The sequence below is a fragment of the Psilocybe cubensis genome, chromosome 11 (genome assembly GCF_017499595.1).
Source record: "Psilocybe cubensis strain MGC-MH-2018 chromosome 11, whole genome shotgun sequence".
Taxonomy (NCBI): domain Eukaryota; kingdom Fungi; phylum Basidiomycota; class Agaricomycetes; order Agaricales; family Agrocybaceae; genus Psilocybe; species Psilocybe cubensis.
Genome location: NC_063009.1, coordinates 289910 through 317235, shown reverse-complemented (window position 1 = coordinate 317235; position 27326 = coordinate 289910). Strand labels below are relative to the sequence as shown.

The 27326-nt window shown below is 48.8% G+C and overlaps 6 protein-coding genes across 6 annotated transcripts; 4 read left to right on the top strand and 2 right to left on the bottom strand.

The window, feature by feature from the left end:
* Window positions 1–5945: 5945 nt before the first annotated feature.
* Window positions 5946–10303, top strand: JR316_0011273 (Cysteine protease ATG4; the record flags this gene model as incomplete). Its single annotated transcript, XM_047896930.1, has 4 exons — window positions 5946–7641; window positions 7704–8140; window positions 8194–9120; window positions 9203–10303. 4 exons carry the CDS (start codon window positions 5946–5948, stop codon window positions 10301–10303), a joined length of 4161 nt encoding a protein of 1386 aa, XP_047743339.1.
* Window positions 10304–15203: 4900 nt separating this feature from the next.
* Window positions 15204–16635, top strand: JR316_0011272 (Flavin-containing monooxygenase ustF2; the record flags this gene model as incomplete). Its single annotated transcript, XM_047896929.1, has 9 exons — window positions 15204–15395; window positions 15445–15510; window positions 15571–15580; window positions 15631–15767; window positions 15821–16028; window positions 16088–16197; window positions 16247–16271; window positions 16324–16405; window positions 16461–16635. 9 exons carry the CDS (start codon window positions 15204–15206, stop codon window positions 16633–16635), a joined length of 1005 nt encoding a protein of 334 aa, XP_047743338.1.
* A 219-nt stretch (window positions 16636–16854) lies between these two features.
* Window positions 16855–18323, bottom strand: JR316_0011271 (Serine/threonine/tyrosine-protein kinase HT1; the record flags this gene model as incomplete). The annotated part of the gene is made up of 6 exons (XM_047896928.1): window positions 16855–17109; window positions 17145–17354; window positions 17411–17485; window positions 17540–17716; window positions 17772–17834; window positions 17883–18323. 6 exons carry the CDS (start codon window positions 18321–18323, stop codon window positions 16855–16857), a joined length of 1221 nt encoding a protein of 406 aa, XP_047743337.1.
* A 1460-nt stretch (window positions 18324–19783) lies between these two features.
* JR316_0011270 (Short-chain dehydrogenase/reductase ATR9) lies at window positions 19784–20897 on the top strand (the record flags this gene model as incomplete). Its single annotated transcript, XM_047896927.1, has 6 exons — window positions 19784–20126; window positions 20183–20269; window positions 20326–20456; window positions 20597–20689; window positions 20756–20784; window positions 20840–20897. 6 exons carry the CDS (start codon window positions 19784–19786, stop codon window positions 20895–20897), a joined length of 741 nt encoding a protein of 246 aa, XP_047743336.1.
* A 1522-nt stretch (window positions 20898–22419) lies between these two features.
* On the bottom strand, window positions 22420–24916 carry JR316_0011269 (ATP-dependent RNA helicase MRH4, mitochondrial; the record flags this gene model as incomplete). The annotated part of the gene is made up of 2 exons (XM_047896926.1): window positions 22420–23291; window positions 23359–24916. The coding sequence occupies 2 exons, from the start codon at window positions 24914–24916 to the stop codon at window positions 22420–22422; spliced, it is 2430 nt and encodes an 809-aa protein (XP_047743335.1).
* Window positions 24917–25465: 549 nt separating this feature from the next.
* Window positions 25466–27033, top strand: JR316_0011268 (uncharacterized protein; the record flags this gene model as incomplete). The annotated part of the gene is made up of 3 exons (XM_047896925.1): window positions 25466–25696; window positions 25757–26596; window positions 26650–27033. The coding sequence occupies 3 exons, from the start codon at window positions 25466–25468 to the stop codon at window positions 27031–27033; spliced, it is 1455 nt and encodes a 484-aa protein (XP_047743334.1).
* Between the last annotated feature and the right edge of the window lie 293 nt (window positions 27034–27326).

The following is a 27326-nucleotide window of genomic DNA, read 5'->3' as shown; positions in this document are numbered from 1 at the left end:
TGGACGCGTAGTGCTGCTCGGGAGAGCGGTCAGCTCGCGGACGAGTAGAATCCGGAGATAGTCACGGACAGACAGCAGGAGAAGTCGTTATCAAGTGGGTTAAACGCGAGAACAAAAACAACACCGCGCAGCAGGTGTCTATGCGTCGAGATTCGTCTCACTGGCTGTCAGATTTCGGTAGGACCTGGGGCACTCGGACAGTCAGGACTGTCGCGCGGTGAACGTGGATAGATAATACTAGGCACGCACCCACACACAGCCATATGATAGGCATACCCATCTATCTATCTATTTGGGTTAGACATGAGACGGGTGAACATTCCGGATCGTCTAAATCTTGAGGTTTCCCCGTGATGCAAGTTCTACGTGCGCGTGTCATAAATTCCACATAGTGTCAGGAGTGGTATCCTTTTGGGGTGGATGTAGAGTGCTGTCGGGTATGAAATGAGTCGATGCGGCCAGTTCGCGGCGCAGGCAAGTCATATGAAGAGAAATTATTGCTAGACTAGACACACGTTGCTTGAAATCTCGGACGTAGGACCCCTGTAATTGACATGCAGGGTGCTCAGGAGAAGCCTTTGGATGACTTGAATTTGACTGCTGTGAGAGGAGAACAAAGATGTATATGGAAGACCAGACGGAATGATGGAAGTTGGAATAGAACATTTCCTGGAGGTCTAGAGTCGAAGATGATGTTCAAATTCCGAATACATCGAGGAGGCGTGGAGGCTGTTTGAAGTGTAATGAAGATTGTACGTCGGAGGTTGGGAATAAGCGGGCGTGTGTACCTTGATAATGATTATAGATGGTTTGTGGTATCGTAGAGACTTGACTAGGCCAGCACACACACTGAAAGATCGAGAGCGGACCCGATTTGTGTCTCGATTGCAAGGACCGCTTGCGTCCGTGTCAAGGACGGAATCTGAGGGAAGGAACAAGACTGGAATTTAATATGCTATACCTGACCAGTGATCAATCAAAGAGAACAACCTAATAAGCACCACAGGTAAGTTTCTTTAGCGCTAGAACTCACCGGGTATCGCAATTGTTATCAATCTACACTTGCATAAATGTGTAGTGCCGATATACCAGGACGATATGGCTCTTCGTTCCTACTTTCCGTATTCAGAGGTCGGAGATATTCTTGAAGGTCAAATGAGAGAAACAAAAACTTCGCCTTGGGGGGAAAATCGATGATCATCCAAACATGACGTATGCGGCTCGGTTTTATCTTCATCTAAATTGATGACGTCCCGAGGAAAGGTTTGGGAATAAAGCCCGAAGCGTCATAGCTTCGGCCCATCCTAGCAGCTGCCCACCGAGTCTCAACGCGGAACCTTCCACACAAGTACTCCGTGCACAGGGCATCGCCATGCTATCTCAGAGGCGTCCGAATCCCTTCCGGCACACGACAGCTCCCGGCGGAACCGCAACACCCAGTAAAGCCTAATCCAAAGCCTAAATCTCTTTCTATTTTCTATTTTTCCAAGCTCTGCCTTCTTTTCTGCAATCTGACCGCGTTTACGGCTGCAGGATAAGAATAAGCAAGGGCACGCGCCCTTCGGCGAGCACGAGATAAGATAGATCGCCTGGCACCGGCTCTGGCAGGTTGGCGTCAGTTGGTTGCACGGGGGAATATGACGGCTTGTGTCTTCGGTATGGTTTCCTTGGCACCGAAGGTGTTGTTTTAGGCATGTAATCGGGCGGGCGGTGGATGGGTGGGAGGTCAGCTGGCCTGGGGAATGAGAAGGAGTTGGTGATTGTTAGCAAATCGGATTAGGCGTAAGGTGATCAAGATCTTTGAGTCTAGAGCTTTGATATCAGAGCTGTGGCCCGTGCGTGCGTGAGTCGTAGACGGAGCCCGCTCGGGTATGTGTAACTTGGTCTGTAGACCAGAGAAAGCGTTAAGGGAAGGTAGTCAGATCGAGAAAATTGCACGTACAAAATGTACAAGGATTCGTGATCCCCGAGATTTCGAAATACAGCTCCACAAATTTTTTGTGGTCTAGACGGCTATTGAAACGACGATTGGGTATTAGAGAAGATAATCGAGTCTAAATGTAAAGCCGATGTCTATAGGTGTCGCTTTTGGACACCTCGATCCAGTTTCTCGGAGATATGATCAAAAAAGGATCAGGAAATGGTGAATTGGAACTAAATGACGCTGCTAGAACAGTAAGGGCAAAATGCACATCGAAGCGACGGTCGTGTGGCGCTTGCTGGGAAGACATTGAACATTGCAAGTAGGCGTCGTGTGGGTTTGTACCTATACAGAATCCCTAGCAAGTACGCGTGTTCCTCTCTGATCCAAGCATAATAGCGCCCGTTCCAATCTGCCTTGGATTTGAGGTCGAACAGAGAGAGGTTATTTGCCCCTGAGACGCGAATAGCCAGAGTCACGTGACATGAACAAAAATGCTACGTCGTCTGTACAGGGAGTTGAGAAAAGAGGTTCATTGTCGAAGAAGGGCACTGCTCCGCAGAACGGGAACAAAGTCATGGAGTTAAGACGCGGAGATCTTTTTGAAGTGGCGTTTGATCAAATGAAAGCGTCGAGGAAGAGCCAGAACTATCGGTGGAGTCAAAGGTTCGGAGTCGCTTGATCAAGTAGCTAGTTGAATTTGGGGAGGGGTTCTACGAAGCTGGTGACCGTCTTCTCGTAGGTCCTAGTATTCCTGCGCGTCACGAGAAAGTCTGGTCTTCGCATCCATTACGATTTGTGAGATACGTGTCAGCTCACAATAGCGGGATAAAGTGAAAATATGAAGTGAGTTCGGGTATGGGACTGTATGGCCGAATTTTGTATTGGTAGTACGCTAATATATATCATTTTTGAAGAAGATGCGGATGTTCTTGTAGATCTGGCTCCAACCTTGTCGCGGCTAAGTTGTGGACGGAACAAGCTTCAAGGCTCACAAAGCTTCGAGGTCCAACAAATTGTTTGTAGTCCGTGATGTAAGCTTTCAAAACAAGCTAACGACGTCATAATTCAACATTCATTGATCGCAAAGCTAGGAGAGGCTAGGAATAAATACAACATCAGATTGAACGGCAAAGAACAAGAAGAAAATAGCTGATGTATTATTCCTTCCTCAGTGTGTGTGCAACTCAGAAACATTTTTGCGAATATCTCATTAGTCCACATCACTCATGCTTGAAATTTCAGTGGATTGCTGGGTGTGTGCGCAGAGGATTGATCCCAGGACGCTACTAGTCCTCGGATTAAATGGTTAAATTGGAAATGCAGAAGCAGCTCGTTTGACGGATACATTCAATGAACACTGATGCTGAGAGCGTCTGTGTTAATGTGTCAAAATTTAAACTGTGGACAATGTTCATCGATGAAAAAAGTTCAGATGCCATGTTGGACTTGCCTGCTCAAGGTTCAATCCTGGATAACGGGAGAAATCATGGTGGGTGGCTGCTGGAGGGTCGCAATTTCAACTGGCTTGGGCAGGAGAGAAAGAAGAGAGGTACAGGGAAGTTGTAGATGCAGAGACAAAATTATTTAAATAGCAAGAGAAACGGACCTGAATTTTTGGAACGGGTTATATGACGATAGCGTAGAAATGTCTCTGGGAGTATCTGATGCTTGAAATGTCGTATTAAATCGCTGCCGATGGTGATCAGCTGGCACAGAGAGACGTTCTTCGTTATATAACATCCAATGTCGGAAATGAAACCCGTCCTTTAGGATATGTCATCGAAGTGATGCTATAGAACCGTAGAAAATGGGTCGGTTCTTCATGCATCTACCTGAATATGAGCGAGATGAAATCAATTTAATGAATAGACAATTTTAGATCCATGGAAGCCTGAAGCGGGGAATCGGGTTTGTGAGTGTCGGTGCGAATCAATATTGGATGTGGAGCTCTGATATTCCAAGTTCAAGTAACAGCTATTCATTCCACGCAAGAGAGTTCAACGGCTCGACGTGAGGTCGCCAGAGCAAGAGAGCAGGAGTCCGCTGCATTTATAGCACATATCCCAAAGCATTCCACAGTCCGTCCTTCATTTCCTGGAAATGAAATGAAATCCGGGGAAGTAAAGAGTAGAAGAGAAGATGACGCTGAAGACGTCCCATGAGCCGAACCGATAAGGGTACAATTTCAGAGAGAACCTAACAAACACGGGCCAGTAAGTCAGACTATGATATCGCGCAAAGACAAGCACCGACCGAACTGGGCATGTTCAAGGCAAAACCTTATTTCGCTGGCAGCCGGAACTATAACTTCAAAGTTCAGCCTGACATCACTCGAGCGGGGGAAATACATCTCCTCTCCTCCTCCCCCTCTTCCTGCGAGCTCGAAGCTGTAACATTTGAGCCCTCGGCGCCGTTTGTGCATTATATATACGCCATCTCGGTGCTATTGAGTACCTTTATCGTCGCGTTCTTAGTCTTAGAAAGAGGCTCGGCAAGTGTTTCCTCGTGTTCTTGTCTTGTCTTATTTTGCTGCTGTAGGTTGGTCGGTCACGTTAAACAAACACTCGCCGCGTCACACTGACACCAGCGAGTCGTGACCAGTGACAACGGTATCCAATCCACAACCAACGTTCCTCTCCTCACCCTCACCATCTTTCCATTCTTCCGTATTCCTCCGCCTCACCCTTTTCACCTTTCTTCTCCGTTCTCAGAGGTCTGCTTTTTCTCACCCAGTCGGCCCTCGGAGTAGGAAAAGAAGAGAAGGCTTGGGTTGGTTAGGGTTAGGGATTTAGGGCGTCGTTGTGTTGCGTCGTAGTTTATCAAGATCAGCATCGCTTTCAGCTGGATCAGTGCTATCGGGATCAGGAGAAGGATCGTCGTACGGCTTTGCAGTGTTTGCGGCTTTCGTTATCAGGACGGGCAATAGAGGCGAAAAGCACGGTTTAGGCAAGGGTACGACACGCTACGAATACGGCCATAACGTTGGCTACGAATACTGAATCACACTTGGATTGCGAGAGATTTGGAGGGGAATCGGAATTTTCATTGTCGGTATGTCTGTCGATATTACTCTGCTCTTCCGCCAATTTTCGTCGGCTTTTTCCCCCTCTTGCGCGCGCTTCATTTTTCACTCTTTTCGTCATTTTCTTTTCTCCAAGACTTGATATGTTTGGGCTGAGAATGTGGCTGGTAGGCACGCCCCATCTGAGCAGAGGGTTGTGTTGTGTTGATGGATGCGGCGTGTGTGCTGTGCTGCTTACCGCATCCGCGTTGTTGGTGGCTCCTTTTTACGCCCTTTCTGCCTGATTGCAACTTAATCCTCCTCTTCTTTTTTGCATTCCTTGGAATATTTTCTTTTCTTCTTTTTTGCTTTTTTTTTATTTCTTTGCGAGGAACGACGACACACTAACATACATTTGCTTCATCAAGTGCCGTGCACCGTGTTTAACCTAATCTTTAACCAACCCCAACCCTCAACACCCACTGGGTCTTTCTGTTTGCGCACTGTCGATATAACGTCTAAATTCAATATCGATACGACATCATCAATTATCGGCGGCATCACATCAACATCATCATCAAACACTTCGATCTGACTTGCCACGAATCACCATTTTCATTATCAGTATTTTGAGTCACTTACCCACCAGGAAGTGCGGTGCATAGATTCTGTACAGTGGTGTATTGCGTGTACTTTTTCAGCTTACGGTTTTAACGACACGACATAGGAGTGAGTGTTCTTTTTTCTCTTTTTCTCTCCCCTATTCCGCCTTTTCTTTTTTGACTGTCGTACTTTGCACTGGATTGAGATGGGCACTAATCGATATGATTACCCTCTATTTTCTTTGTCGTGGTTACGACTCCTAGCTTCATTCCGACTCATCCGACGACGACTCCTAACCACACCTACACAGCACCGTCATCGACATCACGATTATATTTCACGTCTAGTCTAGTCTCCTGCACCTTTATTGGCACATACATCCACGATATCGTACACCTACACGCCTACAATCACGACATGTCTTCCAAGAACTCGACGTCATCCAATTTCAGACAGACCAACACCCCCTCTCCGTCCCCTTCTGCTGCCACTCCACCTACGCCCGCCCACGCGCCATCGAAGCTCCCCAAGTTTTTGCAGACGAAAGCGAATCGGGATAGGAGTCGGAGTGTGACGGATGGGTTTGTAGGTGGCAGTCCAGTCAGTACGAGTGGGAGCATAGGAGGCAGTGGGAGTGGGAGTGGGGGTATGAGTGCCAGTGCCAGTGGTAGTGGAGGGAGCGGAATGAGCGGGGGGTCGGCTTCGCCTGAGCCATATTCGTACCAGGAGCAGGTGCACGGAAAGGGAGGAGTCCCTCCGACTCCAGCGAAACCGCGCAAGTCGAGCAAATTTTTGGTTATCGGGCGGGATAAGGAAAAGGAGAGGGAAAGAGAAAAAGAAAGGAGGGCATCATTGTCTCCCGAAATCAACGCCAGCAATAGCAGGAACGCATCGATGGACATGGATATGGATGAGCCGCCGGTCATCGTCGAGCCTGAGCGCGAGTCCCCGTTTATGCCTGCACAGATGCCAGTGAACATACCCATTCCACGACCGCGCACGCGCTCTGAGCGGCCTGCGGCTGGCGATGGGTCGTATCCTGCTAGTGCACCTGCGCTCTATGCCTCCACGTCGGGATCGGGAGGGGCAGGGCACTCGCGTATAGGGGATATCCTCCCGACACGGCTGTCGGGGTGGTTCCAACAGCTCACAACGAGCGCGTCGGCGTCCTCTACGACTGATCTATCTTTGCCGACTCTGCTCGCGCAGCACCATCACGCTTCACAGTCGTCACATTCATCATATCACTCCACACCCCTTTCCTCCACCGCCAATTCTCCCAGTAGTACAAGCATGAATTCTCCGAGGAGGAGCGGCGCCGCTGCGCTGCTTACTGCCGCCAAGCATGGCAAGGGTCACCTCGACAAGGCGATGCGGTATTTGTTGGACAGTGATGCGGTGCCGGATCGGTGCGCAGAGCCAATTTGGCTGCTGGGGGTGCAACACCGCGGTTGGGAGGAGCCGCCAGTGGAAGTACAGGGACAGGGTATTGCGAGCGGGTATGCCAGCGGTAGGGAGGGGTCTGGGCACGGCAAGACAAAAGAAGGGAAACATGGTAAGGATAAAGATAAAGAGAGAAGGAGTGGTACGCCTGCGTCCTTCCGTTCCTCGACGTCGTCCATCCATTCTTCACACTCTCATGCCCCAGATCTCTCGTTATCCCACTCCACGTCTGGAAAACACGGGAGCAGCAACCCATCCAAAGACCCTTCGGCGAACTGGCCGCCTGCGTTTTACATCGACTTTACATCCCGTATTTGGTTGACGTACCGCTCCCATTTCGGGGTTGCGATCCGCGATGGACGGCTGGGTGACCTGCCGCTCTGTTCACCGCCACCTCTGCATGCTACTGCTGGGTACCACGGAGGTGCTAGTACACAGAGTTTCAGTTTAGGTTCCGGAGGAGGTGGTAATGGGAGCGGGAACGGTGGACAAGGAGCAGGCGGGTCCGCAGCGAATAGTCCAGCGACGACCGCGTTCCGCTCCCGCCCGTGGAACTGGGTCACGGGTGGTGGCGAGAAGACGTGGAGCAGCGACTCGGGTTGGGGTTGCATGCTCCGCACGGGGCAGAGTGTGCTTGCGAATGCGCTGGTTGTTGTGCATCTTGGCAGAGGTGAGTGGTTTTTTTTTTTTTGGTTCAATCGTTAGCACATCTAACGGCATTGTTTTCCTCAGACTGGCGCAGACCACCACATCCAGTTCTCACTGCTGACTACGCAACCTATGTGCAGATCCTTACCTGGTTCCTTGATACTCCCTCCCCGCTTGCGCCCTTCAGCGTGCACCGCATGGCGCTCGCAGGTAAAGAGCTTGGCACCGACGTTGGACAGTGGTTCGGGCCCAGTGTCGCTGCGGGTGCAATCAAGCAGCTTGTTGCTAGTTTCCCGGAGTGTGGTCTGGCAGTTGCTGTTGCGACAGACGGGACTCTGTACCAGACGCAGGTGTTTGCGGCGTCGCATTTCGGTGGCGTGGAAGGGGAAGCTGGGAGAGGAAATTCACGGACGCCGCGAAGGAGGCATGCGACGACGTGGGGTGAGAGGCCGGTGCTACTCTTGTTGGGAATAAGGTTGGGCATTGAGGGTGTTAATCCAATTTATTATGAGAGTATCAAGGTGCGTTTGCTGTCCCATGTTATAGGGAAAGTCGAAATTGATCTTTGGGTTAGATGTTGTACACTTTCCCGCAATCTGTGGGTATTGCAGGCGGCCGTCCGAGTTCGTCATACTATTTTGTAGGATCGCAGGCGGACAACCTGTTTTATCTCGACCCACATAATCCACGGCCTGCCATTCCACTGCGCCCACCTCCACCACCAGATACCCAGCATATTGATCGACAGCCGACGCCCGACTCGGATCGCGATGCCAGCACGTCGAACACCAAGACAAAGAGGTCATCAACCCCCAGCAGCTCCTCGCACCCGACATACCAGCCCCAGCCACAACAGCAGCAGACGCCATACCGAACGCCCACACCCGCATCTCCTTCCTCTGTGCGCACGGGCTCGTCTAACTTTTCATACCACGCGCCAGTGTCCCCGTCCCCTTTGCAGCACCAATTCTCGTCGTCGTCTGCAGATACGGGTACGGTGGAATCGGAGGGATCGTCTTCGGTCTATACCGATTCGCATTCATACTCGTATTCGAATACTGGTCATCAGCAACAGGGACAGTACAGAGAGCGCAGCCCACCGCCTTCGTATCAGCAACACAGTCAGCATGGAAGATGGAGGTCTGCGAGTGCCAGTGCAGGCGTGAGTCAGCCGTCATCACCGGCGATGGGCAACGCGGAGCATCAGCAGCATCACAGAAGCTTTGCAGCTGGTACAGCGAGTCGAAGCCAGTCCGTCTCTGCGTCCACCTCTGCCTCGACGTCCACAGGCGAAGGCGCCGGCTTGGGGAATAATGTTGGAGGTGGGTTGGACCGTGTGCAGCAGCATTATTGTTTGTCGTATAGTGCTGCTGAGCTGAAGACGTTCCATTGCGAGCGAGTGCGCAAGATGCCGATGAGTGGTCTGGATCCAAGCATGTTGATTGGGTTCTTGTGTCGCGATGAGGCAGAGTGGTGGGATTTCAAGAGGAGGGTTGCAGAGGTGAGTTCTTACTTCCTTTTTTAATCAGACTTCATCGCGCTTTTTGTGATTTATTCCGACTGGTACTGATGATTTGTTGCAGCTTCCGAGAACGATATTCTCGTTACAAGACGAACCCCCGACCTGGCCCTCTGACTCGGATGATAATATGGGCTTGGAGTCCATCTCCGAGCCGGACGATGTCGACCTCTTGGACGACAACGATAACGATGACGTCCACGACGACAATGACATCAACGAAGATGAGGAAGAAGATGGCGTGGAAATTCTGCGTGGCAAGGAGAGTGAGAGCGACTCGAGCGAGAGGTTCTTCGATACCTATTCATCGGCACGCGACCGTCGGCGCACAGCTGGCGATGCGGAAGGTGAGGAGATTGATACTGAAGAAGACCCGGTGGACCCTGTTACTCCTGGTCCGAACTCGCGCTTTGACATTATCAACATCGAGAGACCTGCGAGGCTGAAAGGCAAGGGTAAATCAGATAATGGTCCTGGAAGGGAGAGGGCAGAGGATGACGACGAAATTGTATTCCGCCCTGAGGGCGCGGGTGCTACTTCGTTCCGCGAAGAAGACGAAGAGGAGGAAGGGGTAGATGAACCGCGCGATGGCGAGGAAGAAGCAGAGGAAGTGGAAGGCGACGACATCGAAGATGACTGGATAGACCCGTCGTTGCCTACGCCGACGGGCCCGCCGTCGATACGCGTGCCTGCACCTGTTACTCCAGCGTCGACCAAAGACAAGGCGAAGGCGAAGGAGCCCTCGCCGTCCCCACCGTCCTCGTCGAACGTGCCTCCGCTTGCCAAGGGTAAGTCGTCGTCGTCGTCGTCGGGAGGCAAGTCGGAGAAGACGAAGACAAAGAAGACAAAGACGGGAAAACAGGTACCTGTGCCTGTGCCGTCTGTTCGTATTCCTCATCACCAACCATCCTCGTACCCTTACCCCCAGCAGCAGCAGCAGGAACACTATCCGTTCCCCGTGACGAACGCGGATCATGAACATGATCACGATCCGGCCATGTCTTCCGCTTCTGCATCATCGTCTTCCTACCCTGACCACCACCAGTACCCCAATGATCGCTCAAGGAACGTGTCCACGAAAGGTGGGAAGCGCATGCACACTGCGCGTGCGAGAGACGGCGGTAGGACGCAAAGTGGGGGCGTCAAGGGTATCTTGACGGATTGAGAGTGAGTACGGATGGCTAGCCGGGACCATGACAGGACGGAACCTCAGGCTATTCGTCCGATCGTCCGATATCTTTTCGTGCTTCTCCTTCATTGCCTATCTCCCTGGCCGATGGTCGAGGTAATGTGTTGTGATGCACTTGTGGTTGTGGATTGTGGATTTTGTTGTGTTGCTTGATACCCCTCAACTTCTTTGTGACTTGACTAATGGCTTGTTCAGTCGCGTTTTGTAAGCACAACACCCCAACTACAATTATCCCACACTTTTCTTTTTCTTCTTTCTGTTGTCTTTCTTTTTCAAGTTTCTTCGCTTGCATTTTTTGTTGGTTTTTCTCTCACAATCATCAACCTCTTTTTTTTATCTTTCTGCGACCTCATTCGTAGCGTACATTGTCTTCTTACATTAAGTATATCCGGTGATCTCTGTACCTTGTTTTATGTACATATATCGGCTTTGAAGCTCTCTTTTTCTCTCTCATCTCTCATTCTTCTGCCTGATGCTGAATTCTCTTGCCTTTCCAGTTTGTAATCGTATGGTTGTTCGGTGAGTATTGCTAATTTTTTAGTATTTTCAACTTCGCTTTGACTGTTCCGGTTTTCCGCAGTGGCTCTTCAAGTTGGTTTTATCGCTTGTGCTACGATTGAAATGGAGTGTTCATTTTCAGCGCGCCACCTACAGTCATTTATCATTTACCGCAACAGTTCATGATATCGGTCCTGTTAATGTGCTGCAAATTCAAACGCAGGACGCACTTTGCATAAGAACTGCGTAATACAGGTCTGTCAAAATTGACACCCAAGTTTCAGCCTTACACATTCAACCTATGCCCGGTCTTTTTCGTATCTTTCCAAGTGCAAATGCAGCTCAATAATGGCGACAAGAGTCGATTTCGGTCTCCCAAACAAAGATTGCAAAGTCAGCAGGCTGCCGTGAGAACGTATGTTGAATTAATTGACCCTTCTATCACAGCACGAGCCGAGAGCCTTGTTGCGCCATATTTCTCTTGGAGTGCGCAACATAGCATCTATCAGATTGCATCCCTGTACATTGCGCGGGGATGTGTGGATCGCTTATATACTCGAAATGTCTCGGTGGATCGCTTATATACTCGAAATGTCTCGGTGGTGCCTTTCCCTTGAAAAAACCGCTCTGTTGATTCACGATGAAGTCTTTTTCCATCGGTTTCGTGTTTGCAGTTGCGGCTGCACCTGTTATCGCTTCATTCTCTGAAACACAAATTCCTTTCTCGAATGAAGCGAAGGGATCTTCTGACTATTATCAGTTCAAGTATCCCATTAAACGGGTGGCAGTCATAGGTGCGGGCGTTGGGTGAGTGGTTCTCGGAATACATTCTCACTCATCCTGATTTTGCAATTGCTGAATCCAATTCTTTGTCCCCAGAGGTTTGATTGCGTACCGCGAATTATCTCAGGCTGGATTTGATGTGCACGTCTACGAGCGGGACGACTCGCCTGGCGGGAACTGGCATTACACGGACGAAATCCCGGTGGACACACCAATCCCAAGTGGAGATCTAGTCATCAGGGACTTTGCGCCCGACCTCCCACCCAAGGGCGCGAAGCTGCCGTATGTGAGAAACTATCATGGAAGGGAGGAGGTCGCGCTTGCCAGAAGGTCGCACCGTGCTCCAAAACCTATCTGGGAGTCGTTAACGTCGAACGCGCCTGCTGTGAGTGGTTCCTATCTGCCGTGTCAAACCGTACTGAAATGATCGTATGGCTGTAGCCAGTTCAACAGATTAGAGAGACGCCGTGGCCATCTGGTACACCTTGGGGTATGAGTTCCGACTGGTTCATGGCTGTTGGTAACTGATATCCGCCGGCTTAGCACTGCATAATTCAAAGCTGCAAAGATATCTGCGTGCCTTTGCATCGTGGCATGGGGTCAATAACAATGATGGGAACCCCAATGTCTCGTATAATACTCGCATCGAGCTCATCGAAAAACACCACAATGAAGACGGGGAAGAACAAGGTTGGACACTTACATTGAAGGAACTCGTTCCTGTCGGCCAGAATGTTGCTAAAGCAACTTGGACGAAGGAGGTGAGCACAACGTTCCAGGTCAACTGAGGTGAATAACATCTTACTATTTTTTAGACCTTTGACGCGGTGATCGTTGCTACTGGACGATACAACGCCCCCAATGTGCCAAACATTTCTGGAATCAAGGAGTGGAACGATCGATTCCCTGGTCATATCATTCACTCGCGTCAATACCGTCGCCCTGATTCACTGACAAATAAAACTGTCCTCGTTATCGGAGCTGCTGTATGTGTAACTCTATTATGAATGACCAATAGTTCTCAATCACACGACAGACCAGTGGTGGGGAGATCTCACGAGACATAATTACGAACGTCAAGAAAATATATCAGTCTATCAGGGTAAGCACATGCTATACTCGAGTCTGAATGTCTTGGACTGACTCTTCCTGACTCTCTTAGCCACAAAACAGTGCGCAGAAGCTTCTGTTGATGTTATTTTAATCTAACCACCCGCCTAGCCCCTGTTCCCACTTGGCCACTTGCGACATTTTTGCGCCGTCTTCCCCGAAATGTGACTCTGGTTGGCGAGATAAAACGCTTCCATCCCCCTGCATCCGAGTTTTCCCAAGGAAAGGTCGAGCTTGTAAATGGCACCGTGAGTATTATTGGAGCATCACTCGTATACCTAAGATGACACGGGTGTTTCCTGTAGATCATCACTGGCATTGACAAAATCATCTTCGCGACGGGATATAGATACACCTATCCCTTCTTGCCCCAGTTCCACAACTCGGGGCTTGGCATAAACGACACTGCACCTGCAGGAGATGTTCAACCAATTGTAACAGACGGAACTCATTTGCGGTCGTTATATCTGGATGCTTTCTATATCCCAGACCCGACACTCGCGTTTGTGAACGGTATGCATATGCCGCTGTCTAAAGATACTGTCGATCTGAATTCAATCTCGCAATGTAGCCAACTACGGGATGCAATCGTTCACATACGCCGAGTTTATTTCTCTAGCTGCCGCAAAGATTTGGGCAGGAAAGGCCGATTTCCCCTCTACCTCTGAGCTGTGGCGTAGATACGACGAGCTATACAAGGAGCGAAAGGGGTATGGAAGACATTTCCAGTTCCTTGGAGCGGAAAAGACCAAACGTCAGAACTTTCGAAATTTCCTTTGTGTCACTGATCTGACAGACAACTCATCGCATACAGAAAACCTCCGTTTCTTGCTGGGATGGCTGAATGACGCAGCGGTCAAATATGGCGGAAGGCAGATTGACAGTCTCTCGAAAGAGTAAGTTTCTTTTCCGAATATAATCATGCTTGGCTCTAACATGACCTCCCGAAGCGTCGAACAAGTCAGTGCTGCGTGGACGAAGGCTCGTTTCGCTTCTGGAGATGGCGTTTCCGTTGTGAACTCTGCTGGTCTTCTGTCAAATGACGAAAAGAACAAGGGATTATTTTTGGATGGGACAGAGGCCTGGGCACAGGATTCTGTGTTTAACGACTATTGGTAGGCATTAAACGTTTGATTTCTTGATCGTATTTTTTTGTTTGTAGGAGAATTGTGTATATTTGTGTCGTCAAGATATTTAACCAAAAGTCATCATTTCCGTGAGCAACTGAGCTCGTGTGTCGGTTGTGACTGAAAAGCATCATAATGATGAGGGAAAAGAACAGGGCTGGACACTTACACTGAAAGAGCTCATTCCTATCGGGCAAGAAGAGGTTAAAGCAACGTGGACGAAGGAGGTGAATAAAACTTTTCAACGCCTCCAGGCTCATCCAAAACGAATCACCCTCAGCTGAAGACACCGTCGATATATTCAGCGACAACCAGGGACTTCTGAAGAACCTGAAGCGACCCAAAGCTAAGTCAGGACAGCACCTGATGAGGAGCATTGACGAAGCCTTCCAAAATTTGCAGGGTAAAATAACTATACATTGGATATCGAGTCACTCAGACGTCCTAGGCAACGAGAGAGCGGACGAGGAAGCAAAAAGAGCGGCGGAAGGGGACAGCTCACCACCAGAGGAACTCCCAACCCAACTCACAAAGACCATAATGAAAAGCGCATCAGCCGAAAAACAAGCTTACCACGACGAATTACTCGAAATCTGGAAGGCACGATGGAACGCTTCGCACAGGAAGAAGAAATTCGAGGGAATAGACTCGGAATTCCCATTCAACAAGTTCAGAAAGACACTGAAGAAGTTAAATAGGTCGCAAGCCAGCGTACTTATCCAGGTGAGATTGGGACACATCCCGCTCAACAGCCATATCAGCAAATTCAGCTTGGAGCAAGGCAAGACATGTCCCAAATGCAGGGAACGACGGGACGGGGTAAGAGCAGTCGAAACAGTAGAACATTTCGTATTCGAATGCAGGGGATATCGACACGAACGACTACAACTATGGGAAGAAATCGGCGAACAGTGCTACGACCTCGAAGAATTAACGACAAAACAAGAAAACGCGAAAGCGCTGCTGCGATACATACCGAGGACGAGGCGACTGAAACCATACAAAGAAGACCTGCTAAACAAAGGGTTAGAAGAAGAGGAATGAGAGTTCAAGGAGGAAGAGGAACAACACAAATACTCACATAAGAAGGGCAACAGCACGAGACGAGGGGAAGGAAAAGAACCTGCTATAAAACCTGAGATGGCGACAAAACAGCCTGGGAAAGCTGGACCTTGAAGGGGGACGCGAGGGCCCTCTGTGGTGCACAGTCGCGTTGAGGAAGGGAAAACCGCCGAGGGGCGGGTAGGTAGCTAGATAGTACGAAGCCGAGGGAGAGGCCCACCCCTCAGAGGCTATAACACAAAAAAAAAAAAAAAAAAAAAAACTTTTCAACTTGACTGAGAAAAATCACACCTTACATGTCATGTCATTTATCCAAGACCTTTGATGCTGTGGTCGTTGCTACTGGACGATACAACGCTCCCAACGTGCCAAATATTTCTGGAATTAAGGATTGGAATGACCGCTTTCCTGGCCATATCATCCATTCGTGTCAATACCGTCGCCCTGAATCTATGGCGAATAAAACTGTCCTGGTTATCGGAGCTGCAGTATGTAGAACTCTGTTATCTGCTACCAGTTGTATTCCACGCCTGACAGTCTAGCGGAGGAGAGATTTCACGGGACTTGATCACGAACGTTAAGACAATATATCAGTCTATCAGGGTGGGCACATGCTCCACCTATCCGTCGAACGATCTTCTTTTCTGATTACAAAACTCTTAGCCCCAGAACGGTGTGCATTATTACCCTATTGATAGCTTTTCCATTGAATATCCCGTCAAGCCCCTCTATTTATCCGGCAGCTTGAAGTATTCTTACGCCGCCTTCCTAAAAATGTGACTCTAGTAGGAGAAATAAAACGATTCCACCCTCCAGCGTCGGAATTTTCCCAAGGACAAGTTGAGCTCATGAACGGCACCGTGAGCATTTTTATACATGCCTTAAATTCACAGAATGATGACATTTCCCGTAGATTATCACTGGAATTGATCAAATCATTTTTACGACGGGATATCGCTACAACTATCCCTTCTTACCCCAATTCCGCAATTCAGGAATTGACATGAGCGAGGACGTCTCTTACGGCGCTGTTCAACCAATTGTGACGGACGGAACTCATTTGCGATCGTTATACCTGGATGTATTCTATATCCCAGACCCGACCCTCACGTTTGTCAACGGTACGGATATGTTACGATCTAAAAACAACCACAGTTTTTAATTGTGTTTCGTAATCTAGCTAACCACGGAATGCAATCGTTCACTTACGCCGAATTTACTTCTTTAGCCGTAGCTAAGGTTTGGGCGGGGAAGGCAGATCTACCTTTGACATCTGAGCTGTGGCGTAAGGTATAACGAGGTATACAAGGAGCGAAAAGGATACGGCAGACATTTCCAGTTCCTCGGAGCGGAAAAGACTAACCGTCAGTATATGTAGATTCATTGCGGATTTGACTGGTAACACCCCACATATAGAGAATATCCGTTTCTTTTTGGGTTGGCTCAACAACGCGGCTGTCAAATACGGAGGAAGGCAAATTGACAGTCTCTCCAAGGAGTAAGCTTTTTTCTGAATGTAATCTGCTCGGCGTTAATCATAATCCTTGTGAAAGTGTCGATCAAATCAGCGCTACTTGGACTACCGCCCGGTTCACTCGCGACGACGGCGTAGATATTCTCAATGCTGCAGGAATACCTTCAAATCTTGCACAAAACAAAGGGATCTTAGAGGACGGTGCAACACCTTGGGAACTGGAATCGATTTTTAGTGACTACTGGTCGCTATAAGCACTTTATTTCTTGCTTGTTTATTTGTTTGCAAGGTTCTACATACATGTGTTATTAGGAGGATATAAAATAGATGAAAATTGAACGAGAGCAATTGTTTGTTTGGGGGATAGATTGGAGGAGTAGGTTGGCGGGTAAACGAAGGGATTAAGAGTCTTGAAACCTATTATAAGCTAGAGAAGAACGAAAACAAGTGCAAAACTGGATAAAACAAATTGTTCAAGAGAGAGAATATATAGCTTCCAACTGTGCCTGTACATGGGTCATACACGGTCGTTCTGAAGGATTGAATGACCAGCAATCGTCCAACAGATTCTTAACCCTTTCATCCAGTTTCTGGAAGTGAGGATCATCAGCAAGACACGGTTTCACACCTTCTTGCATGCTTTTGATCACTTGATAATCCCCTTTACAATGTTTGTACGGCATTGCATCGGTAAGTAGCTGGTAAACGGAGGCGTCAGTGGTCAGTCTCTGTGGCTTGTGGAATATAAATGTACAACACAAACCTCAAGTGCGGTACATCCGAATGACCATACATCGGATGTGAAAACGGCAGGACCGTCGTTCTCTAAAAATTCGGGTGCCCTCCACCTCAGTGGACCAACATTGGGGGTCGATAATGTGTAGCCCGTGGGTCTATTGAGATCCTCCACTACTTCAGAAAGACCGAAGTCACAAATTGCAGCGCGTCCTTCGTCTGTAATCAGAATATTATTCTGGAGAAGCATGATCGTTAGGCAGGTTATATTGTGTGAACACAAGGTGACCGTACAGCTTTCAGGTCAGCGTGCACAATGGCGGGACTGTGAGTATGCAAATATGCCAGCCCTCTGGCAACGTCCAGGATCTGAGATAAGCTAGGTGAGCCAATAACGCAACTCTCCAAGTTTTAGCCACTCACTAGTCGCAACCGATCAGCTTCAGGGTTGATTTTCTCCAAATACTCTGCTGCGCTGCCATTTTTGTACCACTGCATAATCATGGCTGGTCTTCCCGACATATGGTATGAGGTACCAAATAGTTTAACAATATTGGGATGTTCTAGGCGATGCCACACATACACCTCTTTGTTTAATTTCTGTCCATGGGAGGGAAAGGTCAGCGAGTGACCAATGACTAGGTAGCTGACAGACCTTTCTGGCGTTTGCCCCATCGTGATCCTTCCTGGCCAAGATACGCAATACCTTGATTGCTACCTAAGAGTATGTTGGCCGCCGTGATTTTTCGAGATACAATAAACGCACTGCTATCACTTCAGTTTCTCCTGTATCTGAAGAAGTGCGGTGCCAGTTCCCGGTATATATATCTGATAGGCCGCCGTGAGCTACGGCATAAACCGAGGTCGTGGTTATGTCCTTCGTGAGATCGACAACCTTGGCCACTCCAGGGGACGTTGTCGACACTGGTGTTTCTGGACCACATTCCGACTGAGGTGTTTCTTCCTGAGAAACCGAAGAATTGATGTCAAGTCCGAGTTTTTGTGTAGCTGCCGCGGGGATTGAGAGCTGGAGCCGCAACTGGGGTGTAGACCGACTTATCTGTGGGCTTACTCGGCCGGGAATAGTGAGATTTGGACCAAAATCGATGGTGTGCGACCGGCGCCGGGTAATGGTCAAGGAAATTGGTGAGACTGCCTCGACAACCTCGTCCTCTGTGCAAACAACCTGAATGTGCGGAGGAGGCATGCAGTAGAAGTGGAAGGTGGGATAGAACAGGAGCGACGAGCCAAAAATGAGCTGGAGAGCGTTATCCAATAGGTGCTATAGATATATGAACAGGAAAGAGCTCATGTGGCTGCGCTGTTCCATTCCCACCCACCGTTTACACAGCCGAGTTGGATTCGGGGTATATCTGTAATCGGATAGACGACATAGTTGGCTGTCTCCGGGACGGGCGGGAGACATTCTCCAAATAATCAGAATGTTTCCGCCTTTCTAGGCTGTTGAGGAGACGCAATATAGTTGGTCATATTCAGAAGTAAGGCACTAGGTACTCACAGGAGCGCTGGCGTGCAGGGGAAGACGCGGTTCGCTGGTGAGAAATTGTGCCGACGTTAGGCAGCCGTTCTGCGATGGTACCTTAGCGCCCCGGGAACAACCGCAGCGCCCGACGTTCGTCAGCTGACCTCCACAAAATCCTCCCACGCTCATGATGGACATGACATTGTCAAAGGACAGAATTTCACTAGGACGCTCTCTTTTGCAACAGAAAAGGCGTAAAGAGTATTGTATAATGGTCCAAGAGTGCAAAAACTATAAAATTTATGTACCGCAAAATTTCAAAATAGCAAAAAGAATAGTGTTTCCGATGGTAGTAGCAAACCTGCAAAGATGACATTAAGCAAAAGAGAAATCGTAGGGAGCTCACAGAGGTGACATGAAAGGACAAGGATTTTCTGTTTGAAGAATAGTATCGATTCAGATGTATTTTATGGTTGACATATGTCGGTCATCTCGGATGTATAAAACACACGCCCATAGCAGTTACAGTCTACAAAGTGATACAGTAATCCTTGCGTCTATGCCAGAGCATAAGGAATAATTGAGGTTCTTTGATAAGAAAGATCGAATCGACAAGCAAAATCTTTCATGTTTCACTCTCTGAGGTCCTGCAAAGAACATGGCCAAATTGCAAAGCGACAGGAAGATCCCAATGTATCTAGATACTTAATCTTCTCCGGTGGTTATGTCGCTATAAATAGGCGCCCATTATCTCTTGACTTGCGTGCTCACGTCTTCATCGTACGGTTGCGGAGCAACTGAGAAAATACGTGTCTCGTCAGCGGGGCGTTCTGTACTTAGAAATGCCATAAATGGCCCACACCATTACCATTACAGGAAGTTTCAACGCTTATTACGAGGACCTACTGACAACAATTCTAAATCGAGTACTACAGACTCCAAAGAATCTTTGAACGAGCTTGGTAAGTCATTGGGAACTTGACAAACCACGAATTCTTTGCTTCACATGCCGAGCTCCTTCGTACTCCTCGGCTCATTATGAGGGTAATATGAGGATAGAGCTGACCGACTTCCACACGAATAAAAATATAAATTGTGCCATTCCAGTGGTATAAAAGTGCCTACAGAATCGAGTTATCACTCAAGCCTAACACCACATCAGCCTGAATCATATACAGACACAAATGTCAACTCTCCAGAATAAGACCATCGTCGTAGTAGGCGGCTCGTCCGGAATCGGCTTTGGTGTTGCTCTTGCTTCCCTCCAGTACCTTGCAGCGACTGTGATTATTGCATCGAGCAATAAAGGCCGTGTAGAAGGCGCAGTCTCACGTTTGAAAGCCTATAACCTACCTGGCGAGGTCCGTGGAGAGGTCCTGGATGCAAAGGATTCCAGCGCAGTCAAGGCCTTCGCAGCCGCGTTAGGTCTTGTAGACCATGTTGTCTGGACGGGTGGGGAGGTTCCCAAGGGAGAAGAAGGTGGAGGGTTGCCTTATTCAAACGTTCAGTCCGCGGAAGAAGGCCAAGGTTGGAGAATATAACACCTACGGCGATATTACTCGTTCTAACTTGTTAACCAAAAGCCATTTTTACACTCGGGTTCTGGGGACCATTCATTCTTGCGAGGAATGTCAAATTCAATCCAGGAGGGTCCTTGATACTTACCGGAGGTACATTGTCATTGTATTTATGAGGGATCAGTTGCTGATGAAGAACACACTGATAGGGGTAGCCGGACACAGGCCTTTCCCAGGGGGATATTTGGCCAGCGGTGCAGTCTCTGCATTGGAGGGTTTGACCAGGGGACTGGCATTAGAATTTTCTCCTATTCGTGTAAACCTCGTATGCCCCGGTATGGTTAGTTCTGAGCGTTTCACTCAGTCCGAACTACACACGTATTGACTTATTTTGTTGATCATTACCCAGATTAACACAGAGGTTGGTTTATCAATTGTGATTATAAGAGGCCATCAAAATACTGATAATTTATGACAAAGATTCTCGATAAAATGTTCGGCGAACACAAAGATAGCATTGTGAAAGCGTACAACGAGAAAATTCTCCTCAAGCGTGCTGGAGAGCCTAGTGAGGTAAGCATAAGCATAGCATTTTCCAACGTAGAAATAAATTTGACATCGGTGGAAAATTTGCCTAAGATTGCTGAGGCATACATTTTCTTAATGAAGTAAGATACGCGGATTGGTATTCTTCACGCTGATGATCTGATTCGTTTTCAATAGATGCGGATACATCACTGGTCAACCAATTTACGTAGAAGGTGGATTCATGCTGCTTTAAGCCCTTCATTCTGTTTTAGTCGAAAGCATGAATTTAGCATTGCATCTTTGCGGTGTTCTTCTCATTTGTGGAAGATGAAGTGGTGTTTAAGGTACCTGAAATTAAACTTTGGATAAACCCGTCGGCAATCAATATTTCAAACTCCGAACCGGCATAAGCCGTGGGCATAAGTTGACTCGTCTCACAAATGTATGCCCAACCACAACGAACATAAACGCAGTTCAACAAAGGAGTCGAGCATAAGCATAAACACAAAAATATATATTTAATATCTAATTTACTTCCGACTTTCTTATCTCACGCACAATCAGACCGCCTTATTGCAAGAGAAGGACTCAATGCTGTTGTAAAGAGGAGGGCATGACGACATAGAAAGGACACCGACAATTCCAGAAAGCTGTTGGCCCACTCCTTCACATCCAGAATTGCTAAAATGCATCGAAGTCATAAATGAGATTTGAATAACTTGTAGTTTCTACTAAATACGCACACGTAGAAGTTGCAGGTGTATCCCGGTCCAATGAGGACACTTTGTGCCCTGTCCAACCAGTTACCAGGCAGGGTTTGACAGTCTCCCGGGATGATTTGTGCTGGAGAATAGGAAGCACCGATTTGGTTGACGTCGTCGTAGAAGATAACTGACGGCTCCACCATAGTATTCTGCAATTTTCGTCAGGTCTTGAAGGCGAACTCCTTCTGAAAAGAAATTCCAACTTACACGGACTGACATGCGAGCTTGGGTTAGTGCCGTACAAAACGCAACAACACGGAGGAATGTAGAGAGCTTGAGGTTCAACAAGTGCATGATACAAGCAGGATGGAAATGCAGTGGCTTGAGAGATTCACAACATCCGTCTTGGCTTTATATCGGTTAGATAGCCTAATAAACATCTGTACAAAAAATGGCTAGGCTTCAAAGAACCGCTAGTTCTATGTGCTTGGATGGCTAGCACTTAGGATATTTTGTGTGCTGCCTTCTTAGTTAGCCGTCATTTGGCTGCGGAGACTATATAATGTTTCGATACTGATGGGCAAAATGCAGCGTACAGTGACACTAGGTCAGCTATTGTGTTGTCAGGTGTATAGCAGGTTACAACTTTACGAGTCCTAAGCGCTGACACTTTCTATGATAGATCACCTTTGTCATCTCAACCTTTCGAAGGACCGTGCACAAGTATGGGACATCTGCTGGTTTGTCATCTGTCAGTACTACTTGTGCCGAATAACATTACAGACTTCGACAACGACAAGTTCGCAACGGACATGTTCGCTGTCGAATTAGGAAGACATTGACTAGGTGTTTGGGTGTGGAACGTGGTCACAACGTCATTGACTTAGTGTCCCCGGGCAGAAGCACGCACCAAGAGATATTTGACAATCCAAAGCGAAATAGTGATTTCAGAAAGGTCAATCTGAGCGGTGGGGTGTCAATTAAATTAACTTAGAATAATTTTACCTGTAGATGAAGGAAATTCCACACACGGCCCGACATGCTGGATCACAAAAACAAGCCCCCTACGCCCTACATCAATCCAGCGACTCTGCCCCTGATCTCCTTACCCTTCTTGCTGCCTCTGCCTTTCATCTTCCCGAACACCACAACACGGCCTTTCATACCTGCTCTCCCAGCTCGGCCGGCTCTGTGCACGAAGTCGACCATGTTTCTGGGCGCATCGATGATGAACACATGCTTGACATTCGGGGAGAAGTCGAGGCCACGAGAAAGAATGGAAGTGGTGATAAGCACTTTCGGGGAGGCTTCAGAGGGAGCGGAGCCGGACGAAGACTCGTTGGATGTAGATCGATTCGCTGCTTTCCTGCCCCTCGCACGTAGGAAGCTTTCCAAGTGCTTATTATTTCCACGCTGGCGTCCTCCCTTGCCAGTGACGACGACGACGCCTTTCACACCGCCCCCATTGCCGCTCTGGTCCTCCAGCCACTCGCCTAGCTCCTCTGCCTTGGAACTGCGGTTGCAGAAGATAACAACCTGGCTGAGCATATCCTGTCCTTTCCCGTGCACGTGGGCGGAAGACGCATCTTCGGCCCATACTCTTTTCAGCCGTCTGAGGATATCGGCGAATTTGTTCCCACCAGACCACGCGACATACTCAACCTGTAGGGTCTTTGGGAGTTTATGTAGATTTGGCGAAGCGAGACGTAGGAGAGAGGGGTGTGCCTGAGTCAGATATGTGTTGAGGGAAGTTGGGATAGTTGCGGAGGTGAGGAGGAGATTGAAAGGGTATTTGACGGGTGCGAGAGTTGTGGATAGTGAGGATACTGTGGACGGGGAGGAAGGTGAAGGTGGGAGGAGGTGAGGAGAAAATGGGATAGGGTAACCGCGTGCTGCACTGACATCTGCCAGGAAAAGCCTTGTCGTCTCTTGGAAATCAGGATCTGAGCGTATCATAATTGTTGATTAATTTGACTAAATCCAAAATTTTAAAACATAATGAAAGCTCACCGAAAAGAACATCGGCTTCGTCCACAATGACCCATTCTACATTCTCGAGGCCCATCTCCGACTTGGGTCTCCACGTCCCAAAGTGTGGGATCCTGTCACGACCTCTACGCAACTGCTTCTGCTCGGACTCACCGTCTTCGTCTTGAGATTGTTTTGCAGCAGCGTCCTGCAGCTCAAGCTGTTGCTGGTGCTGCTCTGTGATCCTGTCCCATCCACGTCCTCGCACCATCTCAAGAAGCTTCATCGGCGTGCCCACAATAACATCTGCACCGTGTTCCATATGTCCCCGAGGTCTCCCTTCGCCCGCACCTTCCTCAGACACCGCGTCTACCTGCTTGCCATGGGTATCAAATACTACACCTTGCATCATCGTCATCTTGCGTGCGCTTTCTCCTCGTTTGCTCTCTCGCCACTGCTCCATAGGCATCGTAGAGACACCAGAGCCGACGGTACTCGGGACGTTCGCACGCGATACTGTCACCACCTTGAGACGGGTATCGGGGAAGTGACATAGGTCCTTGGCAAATCCAGCGAGCTGCCTCGAGAGCTCGTGCGTGGGCGCTAGAACCACCGCGCGCGGACTGTACTCCTTCTTCTTGGACTCGGCGCCCTTTGGGGGAGAGTAGGGGACGAATGAGGGTTCAGATTGCTTGAGGGATTGGAGCATTGGGAGTAGGTATGCGATGGACTTCCCGGAGCCTGTTTCGGCTGCGAGCAGGAACTCCCGCCATCCACCGGGTGGTGTGGGGGCTTTCCAGGGTTGTGAACCTGCCTCTCCGACAACTTGCAGCTCCTTCACATTCGCCTGTTTCGAAACCCAATCCATGACCCACGAGAGACTCAATCCTTGCACAGGCGTCGGCTTAGCGTCCTTGCCAAACATCTCCTCCAGTGCACTAATGAAGCCCGGTATCAGAGGCGGCGAGGTGAACCGCGTAGCGATTGCTACACTTTTTGACGACGACGCAGAGGTTGCTTTGGCACCCTTCACGTTCGACACCTCCCCAGGTGGATGGAAGAACTCTTCTTCGTTTTCCAAGCCCACATGATAATCCGGCTGCTCCGCGTCCATGTCCTCTTCGTCGTATTCGCGAGAGCGGCGATTCCTGGATAACGTCCCGCGCGAAGAATCAGTTTTCCATTTGTCGTCTGCGGCAAGGTCGAACGCGTTTACGCCAGCGTCCGCGTCAGCAGCGGTGAACACCCTCCCTGGCGCGATAGACGAAGCCATAGAAATGGTCCTCCCTTTCCCCTTTCCAAATGTTCGCTGTGACGTCTCGTCCTCGTCCCACTTCCGTATCGTCCTCCCCCATTGCTCGCTCCGTGGTTGCTGGCCTACGTGTGGTGCCGAGTCTCGTGCAAATTGGCTTTTGGTTGAAGTTCGCGTCTCACGACCTACACGTCCCGAAACAGTTTGGACGGGTGCCAGACCGGGGTTGCGACTGGCGCTTGCACCTCCCTTGCCCTTCCCGCCTCCGTCCCCGACTGATGGACGAGGTGGCAGCATCATCGAGCCTCCGCTGCGGCGTCGGTCTTTTCCTTTGCGGTCACCGCCCATATTGCTGACGGAGGGGCCAAAATCGTTGTTCTGTCTTTTAGAAGACGAAGAAGAACTCCGAGAATCTGGATGTACAGGTGGGCGTAAAAAATAATTGTCAGAACGTGCTGCAATTATAAACCAAGATTCGCGAACAAAAAGAATATAACGAATAGAATAGGATAGAAATAAGTACATACCATAGTACAGTTCAGGTGAACTATGGAAGAAAGACGTTCCTCCCGCCCCTGCTCTTGCAAAACAGCTGCACCTGGAGCTAATCCGCGCAGAATGTACACATTGGGAGATAATGGACGACATTGGTCACAAATTATGGAGTCAATGTGAAGGTATAGTCATGAAAGTGTCCCAGATGCTATAACTCCAGGGTTTGTGGATATCGGGGTGTCAATTGGCCTATTCTCGACGTTGCAGTCAATGTCGGCAAGACGTTCAACGCCGCAAGTGTGGAAAAAAAAATTAAGTCACATGACCGAACGGGCCCAGGGTTGACTTCGTCGATCAGACTCCGGTTTTGAAATTCAAAGTCTTTGAGTCCCTCTTTCTTTCATGGAACACCAGAAACGTATTACCGAAAGTACCTCTGCAATGAATTCAGATGTCTCTACGTATGACAATAAATTGTCCAAAGCTGCAAACAAGCTGACCGAAAGCCGTGATGATAAAGGTAGAGGTTTTGCTCATCTGCGTTCATTCGTCTATCTTACACCCTCGATTGACCCTGGAGGTGGTAAACCTTCGTCTTCTAAATACGACGATGCTACCGACGGATTGCAAAAGGTTTTTTCCTTCACGCCTCACCATTCACCGCATGTTTAAATGATATTGTTGCTTCAACAGTCTGTGGATGAGAAGACTGCCCAAAAACTGACAGCTGATCAACGGCTCGAAGCCAGTAGGGCAAAAAAAGAGGAACTAAAACGGTTGAAAGCCAGGCTAGAAGTACTCAAGCTTACAAGGGCACAAAGGGAGCTCGCACTTCACCTCGAATGGAAGGAACGTGAAGAGAAGTTTTTGCAAGTTTCAAAGCAAAATATGGCTTTCATCAACGAAGCGCTGGCTCGGGACCAAGCTATGCTCGATGCTCTAGCTCAGCAGAAAGCCGAGTTCGCCAAAGAGAAAGACTTGTTGGCTCAGCAGAACGCGTCGCAGCAGGCCTCGCTGGCTGCGAAGGAGGTCTCGCTGGCTACGAAGGAGGCCTCGCTGGCTACGAAGGAGGCCTCGCTGGCTCAGCAGAACGCATTGTTGGCTCAGGAGAAGGCATCGTTCGCTCAGGAGAAGGCATCACAGCAGGCCTCGCTGGAGAAGGGCTCCTTGCTTGATCAGCTGGCGCGTGAGAACGCCCTGCTGTCTATCTCGCTGGCTAAGGTCGAGGTGTCGGCGGCTAACACCCAGGCATCGGTGGCTAACGCCATGACCGAGGCGGCCAAGGCCAAGGCCGAGGCGGCTAAGGCCAAGGCCGAGGCGGCTAACGCCCAGGCGTCGGCGGCTCAGGACAAGGTCGCGCTGATTGCGAAACATCAAAAGGAAATTGAAAATATGGAGCAGCTCATGGCTAACGAGCGTCATAAAGCATTTTTACAAGTACAAAACGCCTCCAAATTGATGAATCAACTTTACAGAGAGAGACCCCAGAATGAAGGAGAAGAAAATAAGGCGATTAAGAAGCAAACAGCGCAAGTGAGTCAATTCTATGTAACTTTGTAATTTCTATGTTGACAATGTAATAACAGAATTATGAATCTATGATGGCCCTGGCTTTCGGGTTACTTCAGGATGACGCTCGTCTGAAGCTTGCCAAATCGCTTGGAAAGGGTAATTGGGAAGAAGTCAGCAAAATGTCGCAGACACAAGCGGATCTCCCTGCCTTAATTTATTCATTGAAACCGGAGCTTGATATCAGGACGTTAAACTTCCTTTGCTTGCCGGACGAAGCTCTAAATGAAGTGAACTTTGCTGCCCATAACACAAATCCAACTCTGATTCGCATGGCGCTAGACCATCTCTTCATTAAATCACCTCGTGCTTCCCAGTATCTCGCTCATAAAAACGTTCAACCCGAACAAGTTTTGGATTTTTTAGTAGAATCTCATGCGATTTTGGCTCGCCAAATATAGGTATTCAAATTCTTGTAGTCAGTATATGAAAGATGGCTTTGAGCAATCCTATGTGATCTATTTGTCGAGTCGCGTAATGGCGAGGACCACACGCGTCCAAAGAAGTTGTGAAAGCCAAATATCAATCTGGATCATGCACTGTTCATGTCATGGGGTGGACAAATGATGCATGGGTCATCGATAATCAATACGAACTGATTGGTGAGGGAAAATGTCGGTGTCTATCGATTCCATGAACAATCAGATAAGAGCTGGGAAAGCGACGAGACTTGAATGCACCCGTTTATATATTC